Here is a 14,494-nt window from a genome sequence, read left to right as displayed (position 1 = left end):
TAAATACATTAATCATAAATAATTCTGACACCCTTCAAGTGTTTGTCCTACTGTCTGATTTTAGAGTTTCGCTTTTATGGATGTTGTCAACCTTCTCTTTTGGCCTACGAAAACAAATCTGAGGGGGGGGAGGCGTATTTACATAATATAATGTTGATATTATAATAAAAGTGAGTGAATGCAGGGAGGGAGGGGACATTAAACTGTTTATAAAACTAGTCCCAAAAGTCTTATATAAATATTTTCTTATTCGTTTATAAACAACCATTGGGACTTTTGAATGGTTGGTTCATTTAGATGAATATCAAAAAATTTCAGCCAACTGTAATCTACAGAAAAGGTATTTTTTCTATCATCATGTGGTATTTACATCAATTTACAGGCTATTGTCTTATCCCTTTGGATCCCTGGAGTGAATGTATGTATGTATAATAATGTCGATAGTATCAGAGAGGGGAAGGACAATGGCAATAAATTTCATCATAAAATTCCCCCATTATTACAATCTACCAAAGGCAGTAATTAACAAAAAATATTTCTGGGAATATGAAATTATCATCCTGTGCCCTATCCCCGCCCTGCTGGGATAGTTTCCTTCTTTCTAACTCAGACGTTCTAGTAACGGTGTTGCAATAGAATGCCAACTAACCAAAACGCTAATCTTAAAGCCGGGAGTAAAGGAACAATAATTATTGTCTTTCGAAACGCTGGAAATTGTGTGACGTCATTAAAGATACCCCTTAAAAAATGATGGATTTAGACGTATTTTTATGACGTCACACATGACACTTTCCAACGCTTCTTGTCTATCCCTTAAGATCTATTAAAACTACACCGATCGAGTACTTGGGTGGTTTTGGGCTATTTCATTAAAAAATTTAGGAATTGTAATGGTTGAAGACTATTTATTTTTACCCCTACAAATACAAGAAAAATAAGAATAGGGCCCTTTCAAAGAAAGCCAGCGTTGTAAGGTAAATGGAAATATATTCAATTACAGATCCAGCAACTTATAGAGAAACTATTCTATTAAGAAACAGTTTTATTAAACCAAAATCTTAAGAATTTTCTTACTCTTCCTAAAATCATCTCATTTATACAATTAAAAAAAAATACAAATTTTACCAATTCAATGAAGAACATATTTTTCATCCAAATTTTATCCTATCCTAATATATAAAGTACTATGTTTTTTTGCTTGTAATTTAAAATATCAAAAACTTCTAAAGCGATTGAGTTGTCCATTTTAGGGATACTTAACATAGGTTTTTTGATGGTATTAGGCTATTTTATCTAAAGATTCAAGTCTTGGTATGTTTTAGGCTATTTTTAAGCGTACGCCTACCTCTTTAAAAATGGTACCCCTTGGTAATAGGGACACTTTATAAACCATTCGATGGTTTTGTAGTCTTATTTCTTGCCACATAATCTAATCCGGCATGGCCTCGTTCTTTCATGGAGGAAGAGAGAGAGACAGAGAGAGAGAGAGAGAGAGAGAGAGAGAGACATAGATACAGAGAGAGAGAGATAGACAGAGAGAGAGAGAGAGAGAGACAGAGACAGAGATACAGAGAGAGAGAGAGAGAGACAGAGATACAGAGAGAGAGAGATAGAGACAGAGAGATTGAGAGAGGAAGGGGGGGAGAGAAAGACCAACGGAATCAGTCGTGTTGGGCCACCGGAGTGAACCAGAGCCAATACAACAGACACCCCTACTCACTCACACAATAACTATTTCTGTATAACTATATAGAAAAACCATCAGTTGTAAAGTAATGGGCCTTGTGGTTATAGCATTTGTCTTGGCTATTAACTCAAACCTAGCAAGGTATGTTTATTGAACAAAAAGTGTTATAAAAATAGTTATTTTTAGTATAAAATTGTGATAATACAACGCTTTGTAGAAGCTCGTACACACGTATATTTGACATAGTAAGGCTTCTTTTCCATCAAAAGAATTGTAAAAGGTTGAAAGTTTTGTGTGTTATAGTATTATGTGTAGTATAGTAAGTTGTAACTTTAGTCCAACCCTTACTATTTACTTTCTTTTATAGTACAACATTCATAGAGTCACTTTTTTTATGATAAAATATATTAGATGATATTAGAGATACTAATCTAAAACCCCTAGGTACTCTTATCTTACACAATAGAGTTATAGAGTGACTTTTACATTTGGAAGTCAGAAGTAATACCATGTAAATTTTACTTGTAAAATGAACTCACTAAATGTTATGAAAGCATAGAGCATGATCTGCTTATGATACATTAATAATTACAGTAAGACATTGAAATTTTAAATTTACCAAAAATGCCGTTTTTTTAAACGTGGATAAAACTTCACAATATAAAATTTGGAAAAAGAGGGGGAAAGTTTTGTTAATATTGATTAATCCTTGGACATAATAAAATTAACCAACTATACACCAGAGATCTAGAGGGATAAGACAATGGCCGATAAATAAGTTACAAAATATACACAAAATTCCCTTTATGTAGATTAAAATTAGTGGTTGAATCAATTGGTCACTGATCTTAATGAACCTATCAATCAAATTCAATGAATCTCCCTAAGTTGTTAATCTAACGAACAAGAATCGTTATTATAAAACTATGGGTACTAGTGAAATAAACAGCTCAATGTCCCCTCCCTCCCTGACTATACTCACACAGTAAGAGATTGGCCAATAGAGAATATTTTTATTTATATCTTGATTTTACCGAATTATTTAGAACTAGCGACTTCGCCCCTAGCCTCTAGGGGCTGTGCCCCAAGAGGTTTGATCAAACCAATTTTTCGTAATTTAGATTTTTAAAAATATATCTAAAAAAAATTTATTTTTTTGGTGGGGGGTGTTTTTATTTTTTGGGGGGGGTTGGGGGTGTCCCACCCCCCAAGAAAATAGGTATAAACTTTCCCGGGACCTATGAGAAGCTACCCTGTAAAGGAGAACCCGATCGGTTTGGCGGTTAGCGAGATCCTTTGCTACAAACAAACAGACAAACAGACAAACAGACACACAGACAAACAAACAAACAGACAGACATCGTTCTACTTTGTATTATAGATAACATAGTTTTATATGTTCCAGTTTATTATTCCGTTATCATCTACTAGCAGGAAAATAGTCTGAAACCCTTTCCAGACTTTTTTTTATAAAAATAAAATAGCCGAAAACCATCTCAGTAAGAAGCTTCACTGTATGAGAGAACCATATAGGTTCAGCGGTTAGCGAGATCCTTTACTACAGACCAGAAAAGCTTATTACATTATGTACATATATAATACTAGTGTCTGTGTCCCCTGCATCTTGGGGCTCTATATTCAAAGTAATATGGAAGGGTAGAAAAAAAACTAAAGCCATACCAACACTTATTTATAAAACTAAAATAGCCTAAACAATCTCAGGACCTTTAACAAGCTTCACTATATAGGAGAACCATATCGGTCCAGCGGTTAGCGAGATCCTTTACTACAATCCAAAAAAGCTTATTTCTTTATATAATAGGATTGCTATATCCCTGTGTCCCTGTTCCTTCTTTCCCCCCTCTGTTTTACTTTCTTCTAACTATTGGATAAATAATGTTTTCTCTACGAAGGGGTCCAAATCAAGGAAACAGTTTTAAACCATAGCTTTATCAGTACTTTACTTTTTTTCTCAAAATTAGCTTATGATGAAAAAAAAGACAAATTATATATAACATGGTTTCTAGAAACTCTATACTTTTGATTGACCAAGAATTTTAGAAAAAATAACTGCTACTTTAACATTTAGTAATTAGTATAATTGATTTTTTATATCTAATATTAATATATCTAATATTAAAGCCTAGGGGCTAACAAAACTGCTTTCAATTTTATAATCTTTCATTCTAATATCCGCGGAAAGTTGTCTATAATACGATAAATAACTATTACAAATCTAGTTTATTTTCTCTGGGAACAAAACGGTTCTTGAAGAATTTAAAAACTGTCCCTGTGTATATTATATATGTATCTACCCAATTTGTTGTTAAAACAAGGATGACAACATCCATAAAAGCGAAGCTCTGAAATGTAGGACAAACTGACAGAGTGTCAGAACTGAATAAGCAGAATATTAATACATAAGCCTAAACAAATTGTAAATAAATTTGTTGCAAAAAAGTGAAAAATCAATATGTCTTAAATGGATATATATACTGACTTTTTGGTAACGATTATAGAGTTGCTACGATTCCTAAATCGTACCTAATTGATATTTCATGCAAAGTTTGAAATTGATAGTACAATTCTAACCTGTTTAAATTACTGAAAAGAGCTAACTGCCTATGATGGACATACGGACGGACCGACGGACAAACAGACCCTAATTATAGTAAAGCTTTGCTTCCAAAAATGAAGACAAAGGTATTCGTTCTGCATGTCAATGACTTCAACTAAACTTTCCTTCCTCGAGCTTCTTTTTAACAAAACAAATATTGTTTTACTTATTTTTAAAGCGAGGCATTTCTATAATTAGGGTATGTCAATTCGTCCGTCCATCCGTCCGTATGTACGTCATGAACCAAAGGTTTTCTTCGTTAATTTAAACAGGTTTTAATTGTCCTATCGACTTCAAACTTCACTTTATGATTTATAACAGTTACGATTTAATAAGCTTAGTAACTCTATAATCGTTACCAGAAAGTCCTTACGTTCATTTAAACCATGTTTATTTTTATTCTTTTATTATAGTTTACTCAGTTATATTCTGCTAATTCAGTTATAACGTTCTACACGTGTTAATGTTCGCTTGTCCTACCGTTTCAGAGAGCTTCGCTTTATGGATATTGTCATCCTTGTTTCACTTCTTTTAAATTTGTATATTATTTAAGTAAATTAGTTATAAAGTAAAAAATCTATATATTTTTAGAAGTCATGGTTAAAAAGGTTAAATATTTAAAGATTTTAGTAATTTTCTAAAACAGATGAAACGTTAATCCTTAAAATGAGATAGAAACGCCCTTTAACCCCCACCCCCCGAACATTAAGGGTTAAAGGGTCCATATAAGTTTTGTAAATATGTGCTAAATATTAAATATTAATATGAAAGTGAACCTCGAAGATAGTATTTTGATTGGTTTTCATTCAAAATTGGTATTGTGGGTGTTAATTATAGTATATTAATGTTTGCCCTATATTTTCTTAGGGTGAACAACCTTAAAATAGTAACATTTCTGCGATCTAACGGGATAAGACTATGGCTGATAAATTGATGAACATCACCAATGATGTAGATTTTAATTAGTAATTGAAACGTTTGAACACTCAACTTAATGAACAAACCAATCAAAAATTCAATATATTCTCCAATGTTGTTGAGCCAAGGAAAAAGAAAACGTAGTAATGAAATTTTGAGGACCAGTGTAATAAACAGCCCAATTGACCCTGCTATCACGGCAATAACTTCATTTAAAATGTTTGTGTCTATTTTAAAAGTTTTTGTCTCTTTGGTATAACCACTGAAACACATGATCTAAATTCTTTTTATAAAAAATTAAGCCTTTCCTTTTATGATCGAATGGCTTGATCAATATATATATACTCCGGACACCTTCTTTCCAATTTCTAATTGACCCTTGATGTAGTAGAGGTCATTAGTTTCTAGGGTAAATTATATGACTGCTTAATTTACTTTAAGGTTTAATAATTTAAGACTTGTACAGAAAAATTATAAATTTTAGCTTGTCAATTCACGAATCATTTAGTAGGATTATATCAAGAAATTTGAACATTAGTAATTACCTTTAAAAGCTTCCCTGAAAGGTACAGCCATTTTTTTGCAGTATGATCATAAAGATAGCATAAAGTAAAACAATGTTTTTTTTTTCTAGTTCCTTTTTTACAGTACTAGCGGCTTCGCCCCTAGCCTCTAGGGGCTTTGCCACAAGAGATGACAACAACAAAAAATTCAAAAAAAAAATAAGAAGAATTAAAGAAATCTTCTACAAAAGAAATTTTCTACAAAAGAAATCTTCTACAAAAGAATTCTTCTTCAAAAGAATATTTCTACAAAAGAATTCTTCACCAAAAAAAAAAAAAAAAAAAAAAAAAAAAAAAAAAATGGGGGGGATTTTTTTGTTTTTGGGGGGGTTGGGGGTGTCCCACCCCCCAAGAAAATAGCTTAAAACCACCGCAGGACCAATAGGTATATACCCTGAAGAGTAGAATCCATTCGGTTCAGTGGTTACCGAGATCTTAAGCTTCAGACGGACAGACGGACAGACGGACAGACAGACGGACAGACATCGTTCTACTTTGTATTATAGATTCTTGATTAGGTAAACATTTTTTTATAAGTTTATTAGTCAAATGTCTTATCACAACCGCAAAATGTATCATATTATTACAAATTACTATAACAATTATTATAACAAATTTCATTGCTTTATTACCATATCTAAACACACTTCTATTTAATTTATTCATAAATAATAACTATGCCTCTAGAGGCCTCTAGAAGCCCTTTAGGTACCCCCCAAATTTCAATTGTAGTTTTAAATAGAAGAAAAAAGAATTTTTTTGGGGGGGAAGGCTCATTTTTTTCTTATGGTTATGGTACCCTTCCTCAAATAGGTATAACCCTTCCCAGGACTTCTGAGAAGCTACCCTGTAAAGGAAAACCGTATCGGTTCAGTGGTTAGCGAGATTCTGCGGTACACACAAACAGACACATAGAAAGTTTGTATAATATTATAATATTCGAAAGGGATGGAATACTATCAGTTCAAATATAATAAAACTTTACAATCTGAATGTTTTATGTAATAGAAAAATAATTAATAAAATTTTCTACAATAAGCTTTGTTCGCCTATTTTATATACTAAGTTATTATGACATTTTTAGCAGTAATAAAGTTAACAAAGCTATAAATGGTAAAAGTATATGTGTATCTGTGCCTATATTCATAATAGGAATAATATACGTGGATATTATGGCAGGGGGAAATTGTCGTCAATTTTGATTACTAATATGGTCCTCATTTATTGGTCAGTTCTTTCATCCATTTGGAGGGGACGGGATGAAGTGAATTGAGGGATGAGGGAGATCGTTATTTTAATCCTGCTTATTAGCCCGCTACATGTTTTACTTTTTATGAGTACATGATAAATTGATGTAAGATCAACGTAATAATAAATCTATTATGATAGGCTTGTTTGACAGATGCACATTTAAGGAAAACCTTAATTTAGAATAGTTACGTTGCTATACATACATATGAATAATATAATAACCACAGGGAGGGAGGGTACATTGGGCTGTATATTACATTAGTCCCCAAAGTTTTATAATAACGCTTTCTTATTCGTTGGCTTTATAACTTTGGGGATTTTCATTGGATTTTGATTGATTGGTTTATTGAGTTGAGTGTGCAAACGATTCAATCACCAATTGTAATCTACAGAAGGAGTAATTTTGATCATCAATATTGAGAATGAACATTAATTTATCGTCCATTGTCTTATCCCTTAAGATCCCTGCAATAATCATGTTCATGAACCTGGGACCCTAGTTGAATTATATCATTAACTTAGCTTATTACAATTAATATAATCAAAGAAATAAAATGTTACATTACAAAGTAGAAAATAAAGTTATAAATGCAAATCCTCAAAAAAAGATTTTAAACTAAAAAGGATAAAATATTTCTGTGTTAAAAAGTTCTGACTTTCTGGTCAGGGATCTAAAGGGATAAGACAATGACCGATAAATTGATGTACATCCTAAATGATTACACTTAAAATTACCCCTTCTATAAATTACAGTTAGTTGAAACGTTTGGACACTCTACTTATTGAACCAACCAATAAACATTTAGTAAAAGCTCCCAAAGTTGTTGAGCGATCGATATGAAATCGTTTTTGGGCACTAGTAAAAAACAGCACAATGTCCACTCTATACCTGCTTTCTGGTAACGATTATGGAGATGTTTCGATCATTCATATTATTTGTATCTGGTTATAATTAGAAAAAGTTAAAAATGTAAAAATCTGAATACATGATTTCAGCACTGTTATAGTTTACTAGTTTCATGATAAAAGCTATTTATATAAGGATTCTACTCAGCCAAGTTGCCAAAAACTAATAGTGCTACAATTTAATAAAATTATTCTATAAAAATTAGGTAAGTTTCTTTTGTCAGATGCTAAAGTTCACGGAAATCGAATGTCTGAATTCGTTGTACTTTTTTCAATAAAGCTTTCTACTTCTCTTAATGTAGTTTATTTTCCTGGCCTCACCCGCCATAACCCAGATGCTAAGGGTTAAGTATCTAGTTTAATTTGAAGTAAAATGAATAAGCAAAAGTTTCCTCGCTTACAAATTTTATTTGTAACTAACGGCTACGCCCTAGCATCTAGGGTCTGTTTTGAAGGGGGCATGGTGAGGCTAGGAAAATAGCTCAAAACCATCCTCAGACTAAGATGAAAAATATCCTAAAACCATCACAAGACATATGCAAAGCTTACCTAAAAAAAAAGAACCAAGTCGGTTCAGTAGTTATTGTGATCTTAAGCTTCAGACAAAATAAACCTTATTACCATGTTAGTATTTTCTGTGTTCTGATTAACAAATATCTAGTCTATATAAAGGAAATTGCAATTTAAGTAGAAAAGGAAAATTTCTACTGAAAAATAAAAAAAAATATTCATGTATTCAGAAAACTGCACAGGGAAAATATTCCACTTGCCATGAAATTGTAACACAAAGAAATTTCAAAACATTAATTTTTTTTATTGGTCCTATTTCTTTTTTATAACAATGAAAACATTATTGTACGGAGGGAGAGGACAATGGGGTTTTAAATGAATATTTGTTGAAAAATGATGTTATAATACATGATTTTTCCGTATGGCTGAGAACCGGTTCTAATCGGGTTCCAAGCCATAAGTGGAAAATAATTTTATTGTAAAGCCCCCATAAAGAATATAGGTTGAAAGAACTAGCAATCAAGTTCTTGACACCAACTTATTTATCATTTATACAACAAATATTGGCTTTACATGGAAAAGAAATTGTATTATATGTTTACACCTAGGTCTATTATTAAGAATGAAATAAAAATAAGGTTCTCAGCTACAGGGACGTCCAAGGTGGAGGGGTAAAGGGGTGATTAGCCCCCCCCCCAAAAAAAAAAAAAAAAAAAATTAAAGCTTTATAAATGTCTTTGGTTAGTTTTAAGCTCCTGACTTCCTTCACCTTTCCCTAGAGGTTAGAGGCGAAACGACTAGTTTGAGATTTTGAGATTTGTTTAGAATGCTAAGTTGGATTCTTACAAAAATTAGGATCGCTTAGTAAAACAAAATTATTTTGTAAAAATCCTCCAAAATCACATAAAAATCTACAAAAATTAAACAAAATCTTATGTTAATAACCATTTTATGATTTTATTTAGTTTTTGCAAATTTGTTATGCCATTTAAATAATTTTGCCACACTTTTAATTTTGCCTCACAAAGCGACCCTATTTAAAAAAAAAGAATCCACCTTTGTTTAGCCATTTGATTTCATGTCTTTGTGTATTTTTAATCTTGTTGTGGCTGCGTTTTGTTCTGGTCATCTGTTGACTCAAATATGCAGAATGTATGATAATTTACTGTACTATTTGTTTAGGCAAATTATTGAAATTATTTTTACTTTTGCTGAACTTTATAGTACATAAATGAGTAGGGCAGGTGTGGCAACGCTTCCGCATGATTTTAAATCCGCAAAGTATTTCAAACCCGCATGTATAACACAAATTCAAGTAGCTCAAAGAGATATTTATTTATGATGGGAATAAGAACAGATCTATAGTATGGATGTATATACAAACAACTACCTTCCTTTCTTTTTCAAAGACCTCTTTCGTCTGCTTCTAAATCATTTTCTGCTACTTGGCTGTGCTAATATAAGCGACACCATTGATTTTCAATGACCCAATTGAAGTGTTACACAAGGTTGTTGCGATAAGGAGATACAGTTATTTAACCCTTTCTCCCTCTAGTGTTTTACTCTAATGGAATAAGGTAAATGATAATGGTAGTTGGTGTTGTAATACTAATTCAGGTTTTTTTTGTGTTGTGATATGATTACTTTTACAGAAGTGATGTCACACCAGAAAGGCATACTTGACTAATTTTAAATTCTTTGTTTGTTGTTCATTTAGAGAAAGAGAATAAACATTGACATTTAATTGTACTTTAACAAACTATGTACTTAACATTCTGCATAATTTTATTTAAGAACCAAATTTATCTTTAGATTTTATTATTACATATTAAGTTTCAATTAAATTTCTTAATATTTCCTTAATCTGATGTAAATATAACCATATTATCTGTGTATTTATTATAATGTTGAAATAATAAAAGATACATTCAATACAGTTAGGGAGGGGACAAAGGGCTGTCGCCAAAGTTATAATAATGTTTTCTTGTTTGTTGGCTCTGGGGAACTTAATGAAATTGATTGTTTTCTTTTTAAGTTGGGTGTCCAGTCCAGAAGTAACTAATCATAATCTACAGAATTTCTTACAATGTTCTCTTACAATGTCATGTTATATCAGAGTGAGCTTCCAGCTACTGTACATGTTTGACCTATACAATATTTATACAATGTCGTCTTTTTTCCGAGTGAGCTGCCAGCTACCGTACATGCTTCATCTATACAATATTGATACAATGCCGTCTTATTTCAGAGTGAGCTACCAGCTACCGTACATTTTTGACCTATACAATATTTTTACAATGTCGTCTTATTTCAGAGTGAGCTACCAGCTACCGTACATGTTTGACCTACACAATATTTATACAATGTCGTCTTATTTCAGAGTGAGCTGCCAGCTACCGTACACACTTGATCTATACAATATTTATACAATGTCGTCTTATTTCAGAGTGAGCTGCCAGCTACCATACACACTTGATCTGTCCTGGTTCCAAGAGGTAGAAGACTGGAAGCTTCCAGAACCAGTGCAGTACGACTTTAAAGAGTTTCAGTACACTCAGACAAGGAGAAGCGAGGCAGTTTACAGGTAGGATCATTGGTCTGTCCAAAATGATTAGGCAGTTAAAAAATTTTCATCTTGTAGTAATATTTTTATTTAATCACCCAAATAACCTCTAGACAAGGGAACTGAACCCAAACTTGATGAATGAATAATATGATTACTTGCCCTATTCATTGGATTAACGTCCAAAGATCGTAACATAAACACCAGACGGTAAACACACGAACATTAAAACTTGTAGAGTGTCAGAGCACAATATTACTTAATAAATCTAAACAAAATTATATATAATCATAATGTAAGATTGTTGCAAAATTGCATGTAATACATGATATTGTTTAATGAAATAATTACATTTTTAGGCATTGATTTTAGAGATGCTTTACTTATTATATTGCACTAATTTGTTCAAGGAATCATTATTCCAAATATAAGATGAATAGAATAACCATACCATTCAAAATGTTTTGTAAAAGAAAATGAAAAATCGACATGTTTAAAATAGAGGTACGGACTATCCAACGATTATAGAATTGCTACGCTTTCTAAATCCTACCTAATTATTACAGCAATCCTCATATAAAGTTTGAAGTAGATAGGCAAATTCTAATATGCCTAAGAGCTATCCTTTATAGACGGACGGACCGACCTTAATCATAGAAAAGTTTCACTTTTGTAGAGCCATTTTAAAGTTAAAATTAGATTATAATCTTTTCCTATTTATTTGAGATTTAAGAAAGAAAAATTATAAGTACCCGAACTTGTTTTGTGTAAGAAGAAAGCCAATTATTTCTCCACGATATACCTGTCAAAACAACAAGGATAAAAACATCAGTAAGTAGGAAAGCTCAAAACAAAATAAAAACATAATATAAAAAAAATGCCGTTAAGCAATAAAAATAACCAATGATAGGCCAGTATACATTTATATTGACCGATGGTAAAATGTATACTAGCATATCCATAGACGTCAACAATTTTGGGGGTGTAAATACCCCCCCCCCAAAAAAAAAAAAACACAAAATCTCGCTTCGCGCGCATTTTTAATATTAAATATTTAATTAAATTTAAATTACCCTCCCCAAAAATTTTACCCCGGGGGTAAACAAAATTTACCACTGCCAACAGATTTGAGGGGGGTAATTACCCCCCCCCCCCCCCAAGCAAATTTTACCCCCGGGGTAAATATATTGAAGGGGGTAAAACAAATATTTTACCCCACCCAAAAACGAATTACCCCCCCCTTAAAAAATGTTTACCCCCCCCCCCCAAAAAAAAAAAGGTTGGACGCCCCTGAGCATTTCATTGGTAATTTGTATTGTATGGCGTCAGTTTTTAGGAGCCACTATAAACTGCTTCGAGTAGATGTTTGTTAATAAAGATACTATTAAGAAAAAAACACCAACCCGAAAACGTTTCTTAAAGACGAAGATTTTAAATTGCAGAATAGCTTTACTCCTACAATAATGGTTTACTCTGACATGTAAGAAATATAAGAAGGCCAGGCCATTTATTGGATATTTGAGAACGTGTGCGGCTTATAAGACGAGAACAAAAAAAATATGTTTTAGATTACAAGCTTTATTTTATTTGTTTGACATTTTTCTAATGTCTATCATTCTGGATCTTTTATTTGACCTTGCTTTTATAATTCTCTCTATCCTTGATATTTTAGGGCTTTGCTTTATGGTTGTTGTAATCCTTGTTTTTTTTATCAAGCTTTTAAAACACATAAGCATATATGTTGCTTACCAGAACTCGATAGAGACTTCAGAGAATATTGACTACGCAGTTACTCCAAAGTTTACACTTGCTGTAGTAAACTTAAAGGAGGGGAACACTAAGCAATTTTCTACAGTAGTCCCCATCCCCAAAATATTATAAAAAACATTTTTCTAATTCGTTGGCTTAAAAACTTATTAGACTTTTTGATGAATTTTGATGGGTTTATTCATTAAGTTCAAGCAATAATTGTAATCTACAGAAGAGGGAATTTTGTGTACCATCATTGGAGGTGTATTTAAATTTATCGGGTATTGTCTTATCTCTTTAGATTCCTGTGTAGAAACTGAGTAGTCAATACATGAGCAACAATTATTTGAACATTAGACAGTTAAATATCTTAAAGCAGATTTCACACCAAATAACAAATCTATGCATGAACAATATAATTTTAATGTATTTACATTTTGACAAGTTTCTAAAATTATCTATTTACTTTAATTCTATGAAGATTGTTCGCCAATAAAAGTGTCAAAACTGAAAAGGAAAAGCATTTCAACTCAAATTAAATTTGATAGCAATAACTTTGTAATAGAATTTATTTTCTTGATCAAATTTAAGTAATGGAAAGTAAACAAGGATGAAGTATCACTTAAAGCGAAACCCAAAAAATTAGACAAAAAGACAAACGGACGTTTCTTATTATTTCATTGTTCAAAAAATAATCATCTTTTAATATCCAGCTTAATTGAATGAACAAGCTTATATTGATAAAAATGACTAAAGGTGTGTTTTTGTTTCCCACTTTATAAAAAACTAAAATATAATTCATTCACACAAAGTTTAAATCAAAATGCCGATTATAACATCACTAATGTTATAAACCATCCACAAGTTAAAAATTTTAAAAATAGTTATTTATCGCATCGTATTACAGACAGATTTCCTAGTATTGATTTTATGATTCTTATTCTAATAATCTTGCCAAATTTCTGTAATACGAAGCCATACTGGAAAAAAGATTTCTATCTTACAAAGAATTTTGATTTTTAAAACAAGTTGAAGAAAAGTTTGGATCAAAAGATTATGTTGAGAGTATTGTTGCTGCATTTTAGCTTTCACAAATAATAGTTCTTACATTTTATACAAAATAGAAAAGAAAATAGTAAATATAATAAATTTATAGTATAGATGTATATCCAGACAACTACCTGGATCCCTCTGTTAAGGACCTTTTTCGTCTGCTAGCAAATTGTTTCTGCTCTTTTGCAGCGACTTGTCTTTGTTAATATTCCCAACGCTATTCCTTGATTTTCAAAGACACAATTGAAAGTCGGCACAGGGTTGGAACCCCTTACCTATTGTTTTACTCTGATGTAAATATTCTTTATAAGTTTCGTCAAACGCGCTGTGAAAGTCAAGCTGTATGAAACTCAAAGCATTTTACTATAAGACAGAAATGGTCATTTCTGCAGGTAGTAAAATAAAAGATAATAAGATTATTTCCTGATTTATAATACAGCTTGCTTTAATTTTATGACTATAATGGTTGAAGCAATACTAAAATATTTTTTTTTATCGCATCGATTATTATGGACCGTTTTCCACAGATTTTAAATTAGATTTAGTTATAGTGAATATACTTCAATGTAGAATGCTTGATACAGAAATTCTTAAATTAAAAGAATATTTTAGAGATAAATACATAGGTACGCTTTCTAATGTTAAAGGTACGTCAAGTTTTAATTCGGAAGGATGTT

The 14,494-nt window shown here is 31.6% G+C and overlaps 1 protein-coding gene across 3 annotated transcripts in view; it reads left to right on the top strand.

The window, feature by feature from the left end:
* The first annotated feature begins 1,658 nt into the window (after nucleotides 1-1,658).
* LOC145305745 (uncharacterized) overlaps nucleotides 1,659-14,494 on the top strand; it is a 40,793-nt gene continuing 27,957 nt past the window's right edge. For 2 of the 3 annotated variants that reach the window (XR_013874702.1, XM_080147523.1), the window contains exons 1-2: nucleotides 1,659-1,828; nucleotides 10,899-11,036. Coding sequence is in view for 1 of the 3 variants with exons in the window: in XM_080147523.1 (XP_080003649.1) it covers nucleotides 1,776-1,828; nucleotides 10,899-11,036 (191 nt within the window). In the remaining 2 variants the exon portion in view is untranslated. The remainder of the gene's footprint in view (nucleotides 1,829-10,898; nucleotides 11,037-14,494) is intronic. The other variant, XR_013874703.1, reaches the window with a different exon arrangement.

Source organism: Acartia tonsa, chromosome 2, assembly GCF_053477335.1.
Source record: "Acartia tonsa isolate MP-2025a chromosome 2, ASM5347733v1, whole genome shotgun sequence".
Lineage (NCBI taxonomy): Eukaryota > Metazoa > Arthropoda > Copepoda > Calanoida > Acartiidae > Acartia > Acartia tonsa.
This window is presented reverse-complemented; position numbering and strand designations above follow the sequence as displayed.